General features: G+C 42.5%; 1 protein-coding gene across 4 annotated transcripts in view; it reads right to left on the bottom strand.

The window, feature by feature from the left end:
• The window catches only part of ITGA7 (integrin subunit alpha 7), a 54,137-nt gene extending 37,038 nt beyond the window's left edge, over positions 1 to 17,099 (bottom strand). For all 4 annotated transcript variants that reach the window (XM_063293543.1, XM_063293542.1, XM_063293546.1 and 1 more), the window contains exon 1: positions 16,687 to 17,099. In XM_063293543.1, coding sequence (XP_063149613.1) covers positions 16,687 to 16,856 — 170 coding nt within the window. In that variant the 5' untranslated portion in view covers positions 16,857 to 17,099. The remainder of the gene's footprint in view (positions 1 to 16,686) is intronic.
• Between the last annotated feature and the right edge of the window lie 4,008 nt (positions 17,100 to 21,107).

A 21,107-nucleotide genomic window follows, 5' to 3' on the forward strand; every position in this document is an offset into this window, starting at 1 on the left:
CATACCAGATGCCTATGTGTATGGAAATGTTCTTAAGCAGACCAGGGGTGAAGGCTGCATAGTCTAGGTCCTCCTCTGTGTCATGCAGTATTAATGGTTAGGGCTAGGAAGGACAGTCAGCTTAAAACTGGTACTTACATAAGGATGGGGAGAGGGAAGAACCCACAGTAGACCTGGAGCAAGAGAAAGTGATGCAGCTCAGTGGCTTCAGGCACACAAAAGTATCTGTTCCTCTAAAAGTGAAAGGCAATTATGTGCCTGCTTAGAAATAAGCCCCATTAACATCAATGGGGTACAGTAATCGATCCAGACTTCCTTTCCCACTTGCTAGAGACTGATCCTCTGACAAGGGACATGTCCAGATCAAGACCTACCTGAATCTAATTCCCAGGCTGATTTTCCTCTGATTCAGCCTGAAGCTAACAAATACTGTCAAAATCACCTGAAAGACATCTGAAAAAGATCAACCAAGGCCTGTCCTACCTTCAGGACATGCAGTACAGATGCTTCCCCCCAACCCCTAAAAGCTGTGTCATGGCCTTCTTTTAGATAAATGCATACAGACCTGTAACCTTAAATGTGTTTCTTCAAAAAACATGGTGAAGGAGTTGTAGCTGTTCTTTATATTTTGTTGGCAATGGGTTGGTTTGCAAACTTAGATGGGATTCTGAATTGAGCCTTGCTTTACGTTGCCCTCCCTCCCCTTCCTCACACATTGCCTTTCACAAGCCAGCAGGAGTTATCCAGGGACCAATAGTTGTCTCTTTCACAGAGATGATAGGTTCTGCACAACAGGATTTGAATAGCCTTTGGATAAAATATAAACTGGGAAATCTCCACGCAAAGCCCAGCTCAGTCCTGAATCGACTGAATAACTCTAAACACACAATATCTCAACTTCTGTTCTCACTTGTAAAAGAGAAATAAAGAACTCTACATGCAAAAAAACACTATTAGAACAATCAGGAATTGTCACGTGCTGCAAAAGCAATTTTCCATCTGGATGGTTAGTTAAGAATAACAGACACACTCAAAGAACAGGTGGAAAAACTGGCATAGCTTTCTCACTTTTCATCAGGTTTTCCAATATAACTGTTTGCCTTTGTAAAGAATAATCAAAACCACATCAAACCAAGAGGTATAACAAGCAAGGCACAGCCTTCAGGAAAGCCCAAAGCAAAATGAGTAATTTCAAAGACACAGAAACATTAAGGATTAAATATGCCTTCAGACATTTAACCAAAGGGAAACAAACAAACAAAAAAATGCTTAGCTAAAACACTGATTTCCCGGAAGAGAGGAAATTGCTAGAAGACATGACAATGAAGTTACAAGAATTTAATGGAAAGCGTCTAGCTGCCCATTTCTGGACAGAGAAATACAACTCTCCCTTTTTCAGACTCTGACAAGCTGATTTGCCAATACAGTACTGGTGCTTTCTCTGTTTCTGTGTCTCATGCTGATGGAGAAGGAATCACCTCTTTTTAAACAGAGGAAAAGATAGGGTGGCATTAGATGTGTCAGGTAGCTTTTCAACCAAGAAATTCCAGTTCGCATTTCACACTAGACAAAAACTTAATTTAGTACATTGGTTAAATCTCAGCTGGTTTGGGAAAGCCAAGGTAAGGAAATATCCAGATATGTAGAGAGAGGGCCTTGTACGGAACTATTCAGAAGCCATTAGAAAAACAACAAGGGCAGAAGCATTCCTTAAACCCTGGGAAAGAAGTTAGTATTAGGAAGAGGATCCAGCTGGCTCCTCCCTGATTCAATGGGATATAAGAGGGAGGAAAGGTAAAACAAGCAGACTTGCAAGGTTCTGTCACTATAGCCTATCTCAACCAAGTATAGGTATAGTCTTCCTATGGAGTTGGTTTCTTGATCAGGTCTACCTCACAGCACTGACAAGATGAACTCAACAGATTCCCCATTCAATATTTTCTTGCAGGAAAAGCAAAACAAAGAGACATGAAATGTTTCCACACATACTCCTGAGCAAAGGCCATCTCCAAAAGCTTATATTTGAGCTATAAGCAGGTCTGAGTGCTAAAAAAAAAAAAAAGAGCTGCCCTTTGGTTATCAGGACTACCAAAATGATCAAAATCTCCATGCCTCCCTGAACTTGCACACCCTCCAGCTATTTTATCAATGGAATCCAAAACATCACCAACATAGTAGAGTCTTCATAGATTGGGAAGGAGAAGAAGTGGCCTTGGGTTTCCTTTAGCTATGTGGTTGGATATACTAAATATGGCTTTTGTCCAAAAAAAAAAAAAAAGAGGATGGAGGGACAGATTAGATTTCACCAAAGGATCGGATTCAATCCCACCAAGTCAACTGGGCTGGATTCCAGCAGGGACAAGGCTAATTGATGTCACTTTGTGATACCGCTGAAGCCTCACCATAGACATCGCCTACTGTTTTATGGAAGAGGACACAGGGAGTCACCTTGGCCCGTTTAACAGGCCAAGCTGCTTCTTCTAGCATATACCTTCTTCCCCAGACAAGGAAGGTGCATGCCAGCTGAACAGCTCTGCCTTGAGTCTCCCAGCAGAATCCCATCAGGGAACACACTGGGTGGCACCTGCTTTGCCCATGTCTCTTTCTTCCTCAGTAAGAAGGAAAAATGAGACACAGGGGAAGCTGCCCTGATTCTGTCAGAGCTCCAGCAGTAATGCCAGCAGAATGTGTTCGTGAGTGTTTCGGAGGAGAGTGGCTTTAGGGGCTGGGGAGCTTGCAGAGATTTAAGAAACCCATTTCCTGCTTACATCTCAAGGAACGATTGCAGAACAGAGATAATAAATACATTCTAAAGGCAATTTTCCTATCCAGGGCTGTTTAACCATATTTTTCCCAGTTTGACACCATCCAAAATGTATTGCTACGGCAGTTTCTCAGCACTACCTAACATGAAACTCTGGGAACCAATACCCCAGAGGGAACTAGATTACAGAAGATGTTTACCACAGCCTTCCCCAGAGAGAATAAAAGCTGAATCAGAGTAGTGTTATCATACAGTTACATTATCACGCAGGCCAGCTGCATAAGCCTTTGGAACATGGCTAACGCTTGTAAGTGTTGTATTAAATTCAGGAAAACGATTCAACTAATGTCCATCCCCTTTTTTAAAAATGGGTGGAATTCAAGAACTAATAGAAGTATAAATTTGCCCCAGCAACAAGCACTATACACCCTCATTTGTCTTATGAAAGTCCAGCAGCTACTTGGGAAAATTCCTCTCTTCTTTCTCAGGCTGCATTCCCAGTTTCAGCTATCCACTCTGAAATGACTTCCTAACATGCAAACTGCAAGTCTGAAGTCAATTTTTTTCTCTGCTCCAACTCGTGATCTGGATTTGGCAGAGTTATCAAGCACATTAAATGTTGCTTTTTAAACTCTAGATGGTCCACCGAGGCAAGATCGGGCAATCCTATCTGACTATTAAAGATGTTAACAAATGATGGTCAATAACCATTAGCTGGTAATGCCATGCAAGCAAACCTTATAATTTCTAAGTACTCTGTCCTGCAACAGAAACTGAACCTACAATGGCTATCTTGAATTCTTCACTGCTCAGAGCATGGGAGGAACAGCAAGGCACCCAAAAATATGCACGTGATTGTGCTGCTCAGAAATGCATGGGAAGGTGTGGATGTCAAGTGATAGAAGGAAAGGAAAGTGCATGTTAAGGGCAAAGCAGGAAACATAGAATTTATAAGTGGGTATTTTGAAAACTTCACTGCAGGAGGCAGCAGCTAGCAGGCTTTGGGTGATCTCAAAGAAGGTGAGCAGGTCAGGCCTAGTTAGTACTCGGATGGGGAACCACCAAGAAAACTCAGAACTGAAGAGCAGTTGAAAGAACATTCAGAAGAAGACAGCGACAAGCCATTTTAGCATTATTGCTAAAAATGTCTATGGAGTCACCCAGAATCCAGCTCAATTTAAAGGAAATATGCTGAATTTCCTATTTCATTAGAAACGGTTACATGTAAACACAATTGTTTGGTCCATAGTATTTATTTTAAAAATTCCTTCTGGATGGACTGAGCTCTCCAAGCAGCTACATATCTGGAGAAGGCACGAATTTGCCTGTCACATTGCAAGGGATCCTACTATGCAGCTGTTGGATTACACTCTGTGTCATTACCACTCCTTATCATATTTTATGACTGCTTGTTTTACCTTCCCTGATTGGTTGGGGAAGGAAGTCCCCACCTTCAACCAATCCTGGAGTTTTTGCAGCATTTTTCTGCAAGGAATTTCTATTTCATCCCCACACTATAGATCAGGGTTAGGGAAGAGGATAGTTAGCAGCAGGAAGGAGGCTAGGCGAGGCAGAGTGGGGGAAGAAAGAGGGAGGGAGGGGGAGAGAGAGAGATGGTAAAAATAAACAGGAATTCACTCAAAATAACTCATCACCCAGCATGTCCAAAAAAGGAGGGGGGCCAGAAATATTCATGCAAGATTGTGTGTGTGTGTGCATGTTCCTCTGAGTATCGTCAGTGACTGACCAAGGTAGGGGCACAAAGCGCCAGTACTGATGCACTGAGTAAGTTTCCCAGGGGAGAGAGTATCCAAGGTCCACACCAACTCTAGATATTTTTGTCCATCTTAAGTTCCCATTCCTTCTTTCCTTCCAGAAAAAATAAAATGAAATAAATAAAACTGAGATCATAAGAAAGGAGAGGAAGGACATTGTATGATAGCCCTGCATCAGCTTCTAAGAGAGGCCAATCCTACTTGCAGCCTATTCCAGAAAACATTAGTAGTAACTGTAGTAATAGTAGTCAGGATGTTTGATAGCCGATCTCAGGCAGTAGACTGATTAGTATCATGAAAAGCAGCAAATTGTCAGGATGCATAATTTATAGTGGAGAAATACCCTTTGGATTTCTTATTTCAGGTGCCAAAACATGGGGTCTCTTCTTCCAAGACCCCCCAAAACTGATCCCCTCCATCTTGCTCTGAGCCTTTCCTAACTCTGGTTGCAACTCTATAAAAAAGTACCGTCCTGCTCTGAAAGGTCACAAATGAGTGAACGAGACAGAATACAGGAGCCTCTGCCACAAATAACTGCCTGGGACAACGAGCACAAGGACAATCCAAAATAACCAGAGACATGATAAGAATTTTGAGTGCTTCTTTGCTCTGCTGTGGCTTCTTGAGGCACCAGTTTCCCAGTGAACAAACGAGATAGAATTGGAAGGCACCATTTTGTTCTTTTGCAGTGTCCCCAAAAGGCAGGGAGGCAGCACAGTTTGATCAGAGATCACAGTTTGATCAGAGATTTACATTTGTTTCCCAACATGCCTCTTTTGCTTCTGACCCAAAAGGATGACGGAAGCCCTATAGATCTCATTCCATTAAGCACACAACAGATGAGGCTCAATCATGTATATTCCTCCAGGTAGGCAACTGTGTCAGATAAAAGCAAGGGAGCATTTCTATCCACTTGGGTATTCAATAGACCAGTGTTTCTCACCTTTGGCCACCTAAGATGGGTAGAATTCAACTCCCAGAATTCCCTAGCCAGCATGAATTTGGGGAGTTGAAGTCCACCCATCTTAAAGTAGCCAAGGTTGAGAAACACTGCAATAGACTATTACAGGCCAGAGAATCAGAGGAGAGTTCGTAGTGTAACTGAAGCTGATTACTGTCCCAATCTCCAAGGCCCATCGGAGTTCTCTGCAGAGTAGGACTTAATAAAGGAGAGTTTATTTATTTATACCAAGCTCCTGTCTTGTCTTCAATCCCTTATGTGAAGTCTCTGCAAACCCACTCAAGGAGGGAGAATGTGGAGAATGCCTTGGGATGGGCAGGAAAGGGGGGGGGCAGATATAACAGGGAAGAATTATGTAATAGTTGCTCTTATTAAGGCTCCAGGCTAGAAACCAGGAGACTGAAAGTTCTAGTCCTGCCTTAGGCATGAAAAACTGGCTCAGTGACCTTGGGCCAGTCCCTCTCTCTCAGCCCAACTCCCCTCACAGGGTTGTTGTTGTGGGGAAAATAGGAGGAAGAAGGAGTATTAGGTATGTTCCCCACCTTGAGTTATTTATAAAAATAATGAAGTCAGGATAAAAAAAAATCCAAATAAATAAATAAATAAAATAAAATGCACTCCCCCCCATACTCCAACACAAGGAAACCTTTTTGGTCCCCACCAAGTTCCTGTAGTAAGGACAGCATTCTTGCAGGGAGGGAAAATGCCAAAGCCCGTTTGATATCAGCACTCCACCACACAGCAAGAAGAAATGATAAGCTGGTGGACAGAAGCTGGGAGGGTAGGGTGACATCTCTGGTCCAGGTGAGGAGGCCAGAAAAAGCTTAAGCCTAAAGGGAAAGAACAGTTTTACATGCAGGCTAGCAAGATGTGCTTACAGAAGAAGCTCACTAGCTCCTTTTCTTCTGCATACTTCCACGGCTCTCACAGGCCTGGGCTTTCACATTTTGCCTGGCAGAAGCTAGTGTTAAAGTGGCAGTATAGGCAGGAGGATCAGAGCAATGTGGGCAGGAGACTGGACAACAATCCCTTCTATTGCCAGAATCAGAATCCTGCCAGGAAGCCAGCAAACACTATCCTGGAATCTCTGTGGGTGCTGGACTGACCCTGACAGCCAACCAACAAAGGACTTACACATGGAACTGAGAATACCAAGGTGCCCTTTCAGTACATTTGTTCCACAACTGCCTGCTCAGCCTCTGAGTCATAATGAGTAGACTGTGGGCGCTGGCAAAGCATGCCACCTTCTCTGATTCAGTTGTTGATTGACAGGTGTTCCTTTGGACCTCAAAGAAATAACAATCCCCAAAACTAATTGAAGAAAAACTGTTCCTACTCTGCTGAATGTTCCTTGTGTCCTTTTCAGAAGGAGGTCCTCCAGGCATGCAGTGAACTCATCTCCCCTTGGGAAACACCAGATTAAATTCCTACATTCAAAGCCTTTTCACTAAGGAGCCACGACCTTTCCTGAAGAGCTCTTCTTCAACAGGGCAATCAGGAGATGCATCAGAAAAGAGAGTGGGAAAGTGAAATGTCTGTCATTGGCCAGCACCACTCATTTGATCTCTGTGGATAGATAAAAATCTTTTCTCAGGAACAGACCACACCTTTTACATGCAGAAGGATTCAGGATCAATCTCCAGGAATTCTATGGAGGGCAGGGAAAGACCTCTATTTGGAATCCTGGAAAACTTTTGAAGAATCAATGTCAGTCGTTTCAGATATTTAACTGATGCCCCAAATAGTTTTGGATACTTTTTTTACATAGGAATTGAAACATAAATTTCCTATACAATGTTTTTCTTTTCTCTTGGTGCAGCAGTGTAAATGCAGCCACAAAGGTCTATGCAGTGCTGGATGGACAGACTTCTGAGCCTAAGTTACATCACTGCAGAAGTATTTGGGGGTGGGAGGACCCAAAGGATCACCTGGCCTTATTTTTTTTTTCTGTGAAGTTATCACGTTACTAGGAGTAAAGGAAGTCCATTTTAGGCACCTAGATACTTAAAGGTAGTTGCACCAAGCAGACTGTGTGCTCAGCTGGGATAATAAGGAAGTCACACACTCTCCTGTACTAAAGGAAGAAACGTAAGAGGTTTGTAGTTCTGAGGCTGTTTGCTCTATTTGTCACAGTTGGATTATCCCAGAATAAACAGTTCCAAATTCCTGTAAATATGGAAACAGATTGTCCTTTTGCAGAGAAACATTTTCTATCTGTTCCCCTTTCATCTAGGATTATAAACAGGTGGTTTATATGTGTAGATTTATATTATCTTCACTAGCTGTATAAACTACCATGGAACTTTGTTTCTGTACATGATAATGGCAGCAAGATTATTGTATGCACAAAGATAGAAGGATTAACCCACGATGGAGGAATGGTTGGTGGAGATGACGGAACTTGCTGAGATGGCGAGATTACTTCTCTGATTAGAGAAAAGACAGCATCTACATTTATTGCTGATTGGAAACCCCTTATGGACTTTTTGCATGAAACAGAAAAAAATGAACTTATGATTTATAGTTTTGATTAGACAGAATAAACTATAGAAAGATGTTATAACCACAGAGTAAGAGGTAAACTTACAATTCTACTTATTACTGCTGTAAAGGAAATCGGAAGCTACTTCTTTGTATCTTTTTTCTTCCTTTTCTATTTTTTCTTTACTCTTTTTTTCCTTTCTTGAATTTTTAGCTTTTTCTCTGATTTTTCTCTTTCTTTTCCTTTTCCTTTTCTTACTTCATATTAGTTTGTATTAGTTTTTATTTTCATTTTAAAAACCTGTAATAATAATAATAATAATTATATATATATATATATATATATATATATATATATATATATATATATATATATATATATTGTATCAACTAGATGAGGCTGAGTATAACTGGCAGCTGAGTACTCATATATGCACTACCGCATATTAAAATGGGAAGGAAAGTGACTTCCACTTTCCAGCCAAAGGCATAATAATACTAACTGAACAGAATAATCATGAGTGGTAAAATGTAGCAGAGCCATGGCAGTTATTTTCTCACACCTGTCTCCCACTGCTCCATTACCCTGCATTACATTCAAGGTCCATTTTAAAATCTGCATAAGGATTTTATTCATTTATCTGTTACATACCCACAGGTCTTATTATGGCCTAGATTGAAAGAATTCCCATTCCCATTTGGATTATTGATTTCAGCTGCCTTTGCATAATTGAGGAGTTGGGGGGCAGCATCTGGCAGTTCCCTGTGAAGGAAATACAGCAAAGACGGGAAAGAAGCAACAGTAGCTTCCCAGATTCTTGGATGGGAGATATATTTCACCCCCAGAGAGGCTCTCAATGAAGGCCAGAGTAGAGCATCTGGAGCTAAGTGGAGCTTGGGAGGAAGGGAGGAGAGAAAGGGGAAGTGGACTTGGGTGTCATTGCTTAGACGTCCCATTAGTGATTCTGGGTGCAGCCAGTGGCTCAAGCAGTTGTGCTATAAATATTCATCTTTACCTCCGTTTATTCTCTGCAGTCTCTTTCAGTACTATTCTACCTTTGGCAGGGAGACTGAGTGGGAAATAAAATTGATCTTGCCCTCAGCATTTTCCCACACAGAAGAAAAAATTACAGTATAAGAAAACACAAAGCAGCAGTGTACAGACATTTAAATAAGATTACAATCATGCGTCTTTCTCTGAGAAACTGCAGCTGGTCCTGGCCCATCAAGACTTTTAACTGTGCATCTAGGTAATGAAAGAGGCACATGTGCAATTGTGATAGTAATGTGTTTTACATAACTGCCATGCCTTGTCTCGCACCAATGAGCATTCTGTATAGGGTAATTGTAATGTCTGAAGAAGCCTTGGAAGGTCAGTGGATCAGAATAAAACCCCAGGAAACTTTTTACGGTCCTGTGGAGCTGGATTACAGAAATAAAACTGGAATTACTCTTTCACACAACAAAGGCAATGTTATTACTTATCACCCTGAACTGGGTTGGCAAGGAGATACACGGGTGACATTGCTATAGCAAACTTTTGGACTAAAACCACTAATATTTATACCCCCAATGATAATGTTTCTGCGCCAAAATAATTTAGGCTTGAGCAGAGAAGCATTTGCCCCTGTCTCTCCTATCCCTGATCTCTAGGGCTGTGTGAATATCAGTATTTTGGGAGTCAAAATGAGTGTGATGGAGGAGATCCATAATAAATCTCCCATTAAAAAACATGTGTAACTTCAAATGAATTTGAATTCAACATACGGATTTGCTATACTAAATCAGATAATTACTGTGATTTAGTATTAGCAATACTGGCAGGGTTCACTTATCATGCCAAACCATAATGCGGTCTAATTATTGTTTAGTGTGATGTATGAGTCTAGCCACTGGCTCTCTAGGACATCAGACATGGGTCTTTCCAGCCCAAAAAGAATTGCCGGGGACTGAGCCCGGGATCTTCTGAGGCAAAATATATTATCTGTTACTGTATGTTATCCAATATAGTCAGTTGGGTAAGGTAAATGATACTGAATGGAGAAATTTAACTTCTCTTTTCCCCCTCTTTTTCCTCTTATATGCACTTGAATCTCCTGATTGCCCTGTTTGATATAACATTGAAGCACTTGGGTGCCCCTGTAGAATAAATCTCTGAAGAGCTGCAGAGCTGAATTATATAAATTAAACTAAAATTGCCTTACACAAGATCACCTGCAATGTGTTTATCTCTTACTGGTGTGAACTACAATACACAAGGAGATATACAGTATATATATATGGCTTGTAGGCACATCTGTAATTGTGGTAGAAAACATTCAGGCTACAACAGTAACAAGAGTATCCATGAAGAGCCTAACGGATGTATAGTGAACCAACACTGTGAGATAACACATGGTGGGATCAAAGAATCATCATCAATCATTATCTGAGAAAACGTATGGCCGAAGTATGAGATGGAGCCCAAAGCAACAGAGGCACTGGAAGTTTGCAGCTTGTCTGAACAGAAAGAGTGCAGCAAACTGGTCTGGGATAGAGCAGACTTCACATGCTGTTGTCTGCCAGATGTTTTAGACTATACCTCCCTGAATCTTCTTCAGAAGGCCTGGCCTTGACTCTTGCCTGCTGCTTGGGGATTGAGGAAGCTGTTTCAAAGCAAATCTCTTTTTGAAGAGGGGGTCACTCTTACGCCAGAAACCCTATCTGAATGTCTTGATCAAGCATTTTCCAAACAATTTCTCTTCAGTAGGAGAAATCCACCTTCTTTAAGTAGTTCTGCAGATTTTGTACTAGCTATGTCTGGGCATGTGCTTTGCTCAGTGCCTTGGCACAGACAAGTAAGGATCTGATTTAGAGTTATAACAGCTTTGTAGAATCTACTTTAATTTTTTTCATTGTTGTTTTTTTTAATGATGTTTTAACGATGGAGGGGGAAAAATCAGTTATGGTGCAAACTGTGCTAAAGAACAGCTAGTGTTAGAAATAGTTGAGATTACTGCAGTGAAGTTCAGTACTCTCCCCACCCCTCATCTGACAGGGCACCTTCTCATTGATGTGCCTGCCCATCAGTTAACATCTAGTTGGGATGCCTACTTGAAAGCCCTGCATTTGCCACTATGGCAGCACTGGGCAGACCCTTCCAAGGCTTGGAAGCTAGGTAGAGTTAGTGTTTGGATGGGAAATTGCCAGGGAATACTAGGGCTACAGGCTAGACTGGGAAGTTGAAAAATACCCCGGAAGAAAGCAGTGGCAAATTACTTCCATACTGTTATCAACACAACTGCACAGACCTGTCTAAGAATTCACCTCAAGTTTGACTTGACTTTACTAGCTGACACAAGAGAGGGCATTTTGATACAAGTACTGCAAGTGCAGAATTCATTTCCAGGTGGTGCCAAGTATTATCAGCTTTCAGGGCCAACTTAACAGGTATTCGTTCATACAGGCTTTTGGCTACGTTTGTGCTAGTGGCTCTTCCTTTCTGGTGATTCTGTACTACAGTGTGTTGAACTATAATGATATTGTACTACTATGCTTTCTGCAGTTTAATGGTTTTAAATATGCAATTTTTAAGAAGGGTTTTACTGAACATCAGCATTATTGTGAATTATTTACACTCCCCCCCTTACTGTATATAAAATACTGGTGTTTTTTTTAACTTATTATAAACAGCTTTTCACTAATTGTTAAAAATAATCTCAAAACAGGGAACCAAGAATATCTAGGTTATAAAACCTGTGTATGGATAACAACAAATTACTGCAACGTAATATGTCATAGCTATCTTTCTCTGCATGAATGGAGCAGCAACTGCAGAGGGGAAAGGCAATTACATAGAAATTCTACTGGCAAGTATCATAGAAGCAGAGCGAGTTAACAGAGAGGTTCTGAAGAGAAGAGAACTCACATCTTATATCATTCTGAGCAAAGGCAGACAGTATCAGTATCTACTGCAGAACTCTGGGTGATTCATAGTAGAACAGCAAAGGCTAAATAGAAGAAAAAGCAAAAAGCTTTTTCCCTTCCTAAATGAGCTCACTGAAATCAAGAAAGCTTGGAGGAAAATAATAATGTAATGTTAGGTAAAGCTTGTTTTCAGAGCTTCCTGGTTTGGCAATTCTATTTCCACCATCTGAAGGTTATTTTTTCCCCCCTAAACTGGCTCGGGGTGTGTGTGTGTGTGTGTGTGTGTGTGTGTGTGTGAGAGAGAGAGAGAGAGAGAGAGAAGGGGAATTGCAAGTCAGTTAAACTAGTGTTTCATTACAGGGCAAAAAGACCAGGAGCTGGGAGAAGAAATGGGGTAAGTGTTTCTAACAAATGGAGAAATGGAGCTACAGCATCTCAAAACACAAGCAAGCAAACCAAATCAAACTAACATTCCCCCCTCTGCAAATCTCTTTTTGGCTACACAGCAGCTGAGCCGGAAATCAATCAATTCAGGTCTCCAACACCACTGACCTTGTGGGAATGTAGAGGTCTGGAGCTGCTTTCAAACTGGCAAAAAAAATCCTCACATGGAAGTGCTGTGGGGGAATTTGCATTATCTGAAATTTTCCCAAGCTCATCCAAGGCCAAAAAGAAACAATTCAATCCATGAATTGAAATGAAAGCATGAATAGTCAGGGAAAAAGATCACTTGTGTTCTCAACATACAGTACATTAAGGCTCTCAAAGGATGGAAGGGCTCAGATGACCACGGAATGTAATGTAATGAAAAAGAGGATGCTGCCACTAGCCCATAACACAACCAGGTACATAACTGACTTCTAATATACATGTGGGGTGGGGGGATGGAATGCAGAACTGGTTCATTCCCTGCCTAACAAAAATTCAAATGAAAAAGAGAGCAAGGGGGAGTTCACAGTTCCTCTAGAACAGCCTTTTTCAACCTTTTGACCATGGAGGAACTCTTGAAATATTTTTCAGGCCTTGGGGAACCCCTGCACATTCAGGCTCAAATACAGGCCAGAGGTTACAAAATTGTTATATCCGTTTCATGTGTAGGCCTATATACATATATGCATTAGCAGTGTTCTTAAACTAAAAATAAAGAATGAAACTTACCTCTTTAATGTGAAGTTGCCCAGATTTGAAATAATTTTTTAAATAAATTGTGATCTCCCAGAGAACCCCTCGTGACCTCTCATGGAACCCTAGGGCTCCATAGAACCCTGGTTGAGAAACCCTGAGCTAGAAACTGCCTGGGCCTTCATTTGGGATTTTCTTTAGCAGTCATGATGAATTACTTGTGGACCAGATTAAGCCTCCAAAGCAGCTTCTGCAATCCTACCAAACATGATATTTTTTTCAAAGTGTGTCCAATGTTTTACTCAAAAAGAAAAAAAAACGAATTGTAAGAGAAAAGAGCCCACACTGTAATATTACATACAGAATTGCCTTTAGAGATATGTCTGGGCAGCAAAGTTCAGTCTGAGTGCTCAGACCATGGTCCTCAGAACAGCACTGCAAGAATACAGTAGAGTCTTGCTTTCAGTTTCATGCTATACCAGCCTGAGAACCAGGATGGTTCTTCATTTTCCCCCAGTTTAAGCTCAAGGAAAGGATTAATTTGCTTGTTGCTTTCATGTTGCATTTACAAGCTGCTAAGTGTGCCACAGAAGTGTAACAACACCAACACAGAAGGTTGGAGCAGGGGACGGCGTGCAGAGAGGAAGCAGCTTTACCACACATATGAGGTCTTTGGAACTGGAGGAAAAGGACTCATTCCCACAGTTATGCTGTACTTTTAAGGCCCTCCGAGCATCTTCAAGACACAGAGCAAGGGCTCAGTGGAGTTAACAACACCCCTCCATGCCATGGTCCTTGTTTTGTTGCGTCCCCAAGGTGCTGCAGAGCTTTAGAAGTCTTCTAATTATGCAAAAGATACTATTATGGCCAGTTTATGAGACTCATAGGCATTTGCTTAACTACTTGGGAATAGAATGCTGGATTAGATGGGCTGGATCCTAGAGGGCTCTTTTTATGCTTGAGTCTCAAATCCAAGGAAAAGGAGGAAGCTATGATTTGTTATACTTTGTGAGTGTCTCATTATAGCAAGCATGATAGGCAAAATGGTGTAAACTTGCTGTGTCTGCAGTTTCTTAGTACTTCTGCAGGAGAAATAGCATTTTTACAACCCACAACTTGACCACTCTTATTTAAAAATGAAAGTACTTAAAAAAACCTCAGTATTAACATTATTGATGAGCAGTTGCTCATAGTCCCAGTATAGATTAAACAATGGGAAGTTATCACAATTGGGTTGGAATGGAGCTGATGCATCATCCACAAAATATAGTCACTCCCTTTAAAAATCATGACACAGGAACCATGCCAGAAGATAATCATTTCCTTTCTAGCATTTACCATAGGGTTGAGGACCTGTGGCCTCCCAGATATTGCTGAGCATCAACACCCAACAGACCCAACCAGCATGACTAATGGTGACAGAAGATGGACAATCTATGGTCTAGAAGCACATGGTGCTCTGCTGCAGAAGCTTGGCAAGCTTGGCCCTTTAACTGCTATTATGTGAGGCTATCTGGGAACTATTTGTAAAATGCAGTGAGTTCAAAGTTTATAAATACTAACTTCCACAATTATCAATCATTTATGTTTGATAATTTGCAAATATTAGTCTGCAAAGTACTTTACTGTCTACAGTTGTCCTCCGAATTCTGTCACTGAATCATAAATATTGCCATTTATAGATGAAAAAATGAGATTTAAATCTACCAAATACATCTGTGAATGACATGGTACCCCAGTGTTAAAGAGCCTGGATCTTCCCACCATGAGACCATAAAGTTGAACAGTAGCAAGAGAACTAGTTCATTTCTCCATCTCTAGAATCATATCTTGGAAAGGAGTTATACACTGGTAGCTTCAAGTTACTCTTGTAGATATTGTGGAAGCCCAAGGAGAAGCTGCCTCTAATACAGTATTATTCAGATTCCAGAATTAGCTAGACCAGTCCCTAGCCTACCTTTCCAGAGTCTTCCCTTGTCCTGCACGTTTCCTGTTTGCAGTGGCTGCTGATAGACCAGCCCTGACTGCAAATGCAATTCTTTTTAATAGAGTTGTACCACTACTATTATAAGAAAACAAGATGCAGTCCAAAATGCTGACAGCTGCTCCAGTAAGAGAAAAAGGGGCAGCACTTCCAAGAAGGAAGGTGAATGAGGCCATCAAGGAAGGTTCAGTAGAACTGAAGTGGTCTTCAGCAGCCTATTAAAGAGCAAGGGCTAAAGACTGCAGGCAAAGCAATTAGAAGCTCCACTTTGTCAGGGCAGCATTACAGGGGAAACAGATCCTAGGTCACAACATCCCCAGAGAAGCAAAGCATGGAAGAAATCAAACACTTCAGAGAGTTACCAGAATTCCCTCCACTCTTTCTAACTGAAGGAAGATACTCCCACTCCCCCCTTTGGGGACTGCAGGCCTCCTAGTGATGCCATTCCCAAGATTTCCTGATGCACGTGCAAAACCACCCAGATGACAAGTTAATACAGTCATGATCTGGCTTTTCTGTTCAGATCACAGGGTCATCTCCCCCTCTGTTTCATTCAAGAATCTCAGAAGACTTCCCTGAGTGTATAGCTCTGTGCTTCCACAAAAGAAGGCATTGATTGATTGATTGATTGATTGATTGATTGATTGATTGATTGATTTATATATGGATGGATGGATGGATGGATGGATTGATTTAGAATGCTTCTATGTCACTTCAGCTGAGTGACTCTAGGCCACTCAGTGTTGCAGCAGGTACTTCTACATTTGCTCCCAGCAAAGCAATCATGAGAATTGCTGTAGCCAGGGGCTACCTATGAATGCAGTCCTGGCCAAGGGAGACCACACCTTCAGCAATGATTCAGCTGCATAAGCACTGAATGAGAGTGCGCTCAGCATCGCTCAGAATTCAATCCTTCTGATCTCCACCAGGAAGAAGAAAGAGAAGCGGAAGGTAGAGGAGGAGGAGGACAAGGATTCATTCCCAAAAAATAGCTTACATGCATAAAAAAAAGAAAACATCTCTATTTAACTAGGGAAAATGTTAAGCTTGTGGGAAGAGACTGAAAGGCAAGGTAAAAACACTCATTAGCAACAAAATAATGCAAACTCTGGCAACACACCCATCAGACCAAGGATTCCCTTCCCTCTACAGAAGTATTAAAAATATTTAGGGTAGGGCAGTGCAGAATGTAACAACAGACTGTGTGGGTCTACTTTCCCGCCCTGCAGATGATGCACCCAAATTGCACTGGAATTTAAAAACAAAACAATAAATATCCACCATGGGCAGCTGAAAGGAAACAAACTGTTCTTAATCTGGTCTTCTTCTTCTACTGCCAAAGCCCTGGGCATTAGCGAAAGAAATATTACTGAACATATATTCCACATATTTTGCACCCAGGAAGTATAATCAGCCTATGTTTTAATTGCAATAGCCAGGGAATTAGGCAGGGACTGAGGAATTTACATGAGTGGAAGTTAAAGCTCAAAACCCCGAGAAACCTGAATTTAGAAGACTCCTAGAAAGATGTGTGACCATCCTGATTAAAATACTAGGCAGAAGTCTGATCGCTTCGTTCTTGTGGCCGTAAATCGTCTCCCGGGGGCGACCCGTCCATCTCCATCCTTTTTCGGGCTTGTCCCCCGGATCAGCGTCAAAACCTCCCGTCCTGCAAGCCAGGCAGAGGACTCACCAGCTGATGGGCTGCGGACTGAGCTGTTGGTGCAATGCCACGGAGAAGCCAAAGAAGCTGCCGTTGTCTCCCTGCTTGAGGATGGTCTCGGTGACATCCAGGTTGAAGGCTGAACTCCCCCGAAGGCAAAGGCTGAGGCAGAAGAGGCAGAACTCGAGCGTCCCAGACATGCTGGGAGGCGTTGCAGCAGCAGCAGCAGCAGCAGCAGCAGCAGCAAGCGAGCGGGTTAGCCTCCGCCGCTCCAACTCTTCGTAGCCCCTTCGGAGGCTTTCCAGCCAGCTGTCTGCCTCAGTCACAGGCCCTCGATCTCCCACGCCGCTGCCCGACGGCCGGCCAGCCTCCGCTTGAAACCAAACTCCTGAGGCGAGGCAACCTTGTCTTCCTCGCCGGCCCGCCCGCCCGCGCGCTGGCTCTCTTTTTCCCCATCCATTCTGTAGTGCAGCTGGGTGGAGCCCCGCTCTGCCACAACAAACACGCCCCCTCCACGCTCTTCGCTATTGGACATGAGGGAGCGGACAACCGAAGAGCAGGTGCCGAACCCCCCCCCCCCGGGGCAGCCTTTCTCAACCTTTTGACCCTGGAGGAACCCTTGAAATATTGTTCAGGCCTCGGGGAACCCCTGCACATTCAGACTCAAGTATAGGCCTGAAGCTAGAAAATTATTGTATTCGTTTCATGTGTAGGCCCGTATATGTACATTAACAGTGCTCTTAAACTAAAAATAAAGAATGAAACTTACCTCTTCAATGGAAAATTCCCCGAATTTGAAATAATGTTTTAAATAAAGCGAGATCTCCCAGGGAACCCCTAGCAACCTCTCGCAGAACTCTGGTTGAGAAACCCTGCCCCAAGGCCACGGATCCGGCCGGTCTCCATTAAACCTTTGGTCAAAAAGGAACCCCAATTAAAAAGCGGGAGGAAAAAGCTAACTGCCACCCAGGGCAACAAGAAAAAGCTACTCCTTGCCCACTATTGGCAAAATCTTCTGATTTAATGGTTTATGATACTAGATGACTTCTGAGCAAAGTGTGGGAGGAGACAGGAGCTTTGAATATATATTGAGCTACGTGGCTTAACGATAGAATGATCTCAGTTCAAATTCAGGGCAAGCCATCTAACGTCACAGTGATCCAAATATATGCCCCAACCACAGGTCCTGAAGAAGCTGAAGTAGAGCAGTTCTATGAGGATCTGAAGCACCTACTGGACAACACGCCTAAAAGAGATGTTATTTTCATCACGGGAGACTGGAATGCTAAGGTGGGCAGTCAAATGACACCTGGAATTACAGGTAAGCATGGCCTGGGAGAACAAAACGAAGCAGGACATAGGCTGATAGAATTTTGCCAAGACAACTCACTCTGCATAACAAACACTCTCTTCCAACAACCTAAGAGATGGCTTTATACAAGGACTTCACCAGATGGACAACACCGAAATCAGATTGACTACATCCTTTGCAGCCAAAGGTGGCGGACATCTATACAGTCGGTAAAAACAAGGCCTGGAGCTGACTGTAGTTCCGATCACGAACTTCTTCTTGCACAATTTAGGATCAGACTAAAGAGATTAGGGAAAACCCACAGATCAGCTAGATATGAGCTCTCTAATATTCCTAAGGAATATGCAGTGGAGGTGAAGAATCGATTTAAGGGACTGGACTTAGTAGATAGGGTCCCGGAAGAACTCTGGACAGAAGTTCGCAACATTGTTCAAGAGGCGGCAACAAAATACATCCCAAAGAAAGAGAAAACCAAGAAGGCAAAGTGGCTGTCTGCTGAGACACTAGAAGTAGCCCAAGAAAGAAAGAAAGCAAAAGGCAACAGTGATAGGGGGAGATATGCCCAATTAAATGCAAAATTCCAGAGGTAAGCCAGAAGAGGTAAGGAATTATTTTTAAACAAGCAGTGTGCGGAAGTGGAAGAAGAGAATAGAATAGGAAGGACAAGAGACCTCTTCCAGAAAATTAGAACCATCGGAGGTAAATTCCAGGCAAAAATGGGTATGATCAAAAACAAAGATGGCAAGGACCTAACAGAAGAAGAAGAGATCAAGAAAAGGTGGCAAGAATATACGGAAGACCTGTATAGGAAGGATAACAATATCAGGGATAGCTTTGACGGTGTGGTCAGTGAGCTAGAGCCAGACATCCTGAAGAGTGAGGTTGAATGGGCCTTAAGAAGCATTGCTAATAACAAGGCAGCAGGAGACGACGGCATCCCAGCTGAACTGTTCAAAATCTTGCAAGATGATGCTGTCAAGGTAATGCATGCTATATGCCAGCAAATTTGGAAAACACAAGAATTTTCCAGGCCATCAGACTGGAAAAAATCAATTTATATCCCCATACCACAAAAGGGAAACACTAAAGAATGTTCAAACTATCGAACAGTGGCACTCATTTCACATTCCAGTAAGGTAATGCTCAAGATCCTGCAAGGTAGACTTCAGCAATTCATGGAGCGAGAATTGCCAGATGTACAAGCTGGGTTTAGAAAAGGCAGAGGAACTAGGGACCAAATTGCCAATATCCGCTGGATAATGGAAAAAGCCAGGGAGTTTCAGAAAAACATCTATTTCTGTTTTATTGACTATTCTAAAGCCTTTGACTGTGTGGACCATAACAAATTGTGGCAAGTTCTCAGCAGTATGGGGATACCAAGTCAACTTGTATGCCTCCTGAGGAATCTGTATAACGACCAAGCAGCAACAGTAAGAACAGACCACGGAACAACGGACTGGTTTAAGATTGGGAAAGGAGTACGGCAGGGCTGTATACTCTCACCCTACCTATTCAACTTGTACGCAGAACACATCATGCGACATGCTGGGCTTGAGGAATCCAAGGCTGGAGTTAAAATTGCTGGAAGAAACATTAACAATCTCAGATATGCAGATGATACCACTTTGATGGCCGAAAGCGAAGAGGAACTGAGGAGCCTTATGATGAAGGTGAAAGAAGAAAGTGCAAAAGCTGGCTTGCAGCTAAACCTCAAAAAGCCAAGATTATGGCAACCAGCTTGATCGATAACTGGCAAATAGAGGGAGAAAACGTAGAGGCAGTGAAAGACTTTGTATTTCTAGGTGCGAAGATTACTGCAGATGGTGACTGCAGTCAGGAAATCAGAAGACGCTTAGTCCTTGGGAGAAGAGCAATGACAAATCTCGATCAGATAGTTAAGAGCAGAGACATCACGCTGACAACAAAGGTCCGCATACTTAAAGCAATGGTGTTCCCCGTAGTAACATATGGCTGCGAGAGCTGGACCATAAGGAAGGCTGAGAGAAGGAAGATCGATGCTTTTGAACTGTGGTGTTGGAAGAAAATTCTGAGAGTGCCTTGATCAAACCAGTCCATGCAAGAAGATCAAACCAGTCCATACTGCAGGAAATAAAGCCAGACTGCTCACTTGAGGGAATGATATTAAAGGCAAAACTGAAATACTTTGGCCACATAATGAGAAGACAGGACACCCTGGAGAAGATGCTGATGCTAGGGAGAGTGGAAGGCAAAAGGAAGAGGGGCCGACCAAGGGCAAGGTGGATGGATGATATTCTAGAGGTGATGGACTTGTCCCTGGGGGAGCTGGGGGTGTTGACAACCAACAGGAAGCTCTGGCGTGGGCTGGTCCATGAAGTCACGAAGAGTCGGAAGCGACTAAACGAATAAACAACAACAACGTGGCTTAGAGCAGACCTGCATTATTTTTCTTCAGCTCACATACATTTCCAAGCAAAAGACTGGAATGCATCCCCTCCAGCAGTCAACATTCAGGTAAGCAGGTATCTACACCAGACAAACAATCATGTAGAAAACAATACTCCAATCAAGCAACCGCCAAGGAGGAAATCACACACCCCACCAAAACTGGCAGGGTAAACTACTAAATCAGTGTTTCTCAACCTTGACAACTTTAAGCTGTGTGGACTTCAACTCCCAGAATTCCCTAGCCAGCAGGGCTGGCTGGGAATTCTGGGAGTTGAAGTCCACACAGCTTAAAGTTGCCAAGATTGAGAAACACTGTACTATATATAAATAGGCAGCAAACCCCACACTCACTCACACTGATGATGTTACCTTGTTGGGTCATGAAACATCTGTAAGCAAACAACCATGCTCAGAGACCAGCAAGAACTCCACAGTTCAACTCTGAGCTACAAATACTCTTTTATTAGAATAGAAGCATGTAACACTATTAAGGAAGAGTAGAATTTACAAAATAAATCCCTCTTTAACTTTCTTTTTAAGAAAGCCTAGCACCCACCATAAAACTTGTAAAAGTACAATCCTTATACCTTTCTGAGCAAAAACCTCCTTAAATTCGGTGGGACTGATCGCTCAGTGGATGTTCACAGAAATGCAGGGCTGATGGGAGAGTCAGTCCGGGCTGCTCCACTGGGTCAGAGGAGCAAAATGGAAA

The sequence above is a fragment of the Candoia aspera genome, chromosome 2 (assembly GCF_035149785.1).
Source record: "Candoia aspera isolate rCanAsp1 chromosome 2, rCanAsp1.hap2, whole genome shotgun sequence".
NCBI lineage: Eukaryota > Metazoa > Chordata > Lepidosauria > Squamata > Boidae > Candoia > Candoia aspera.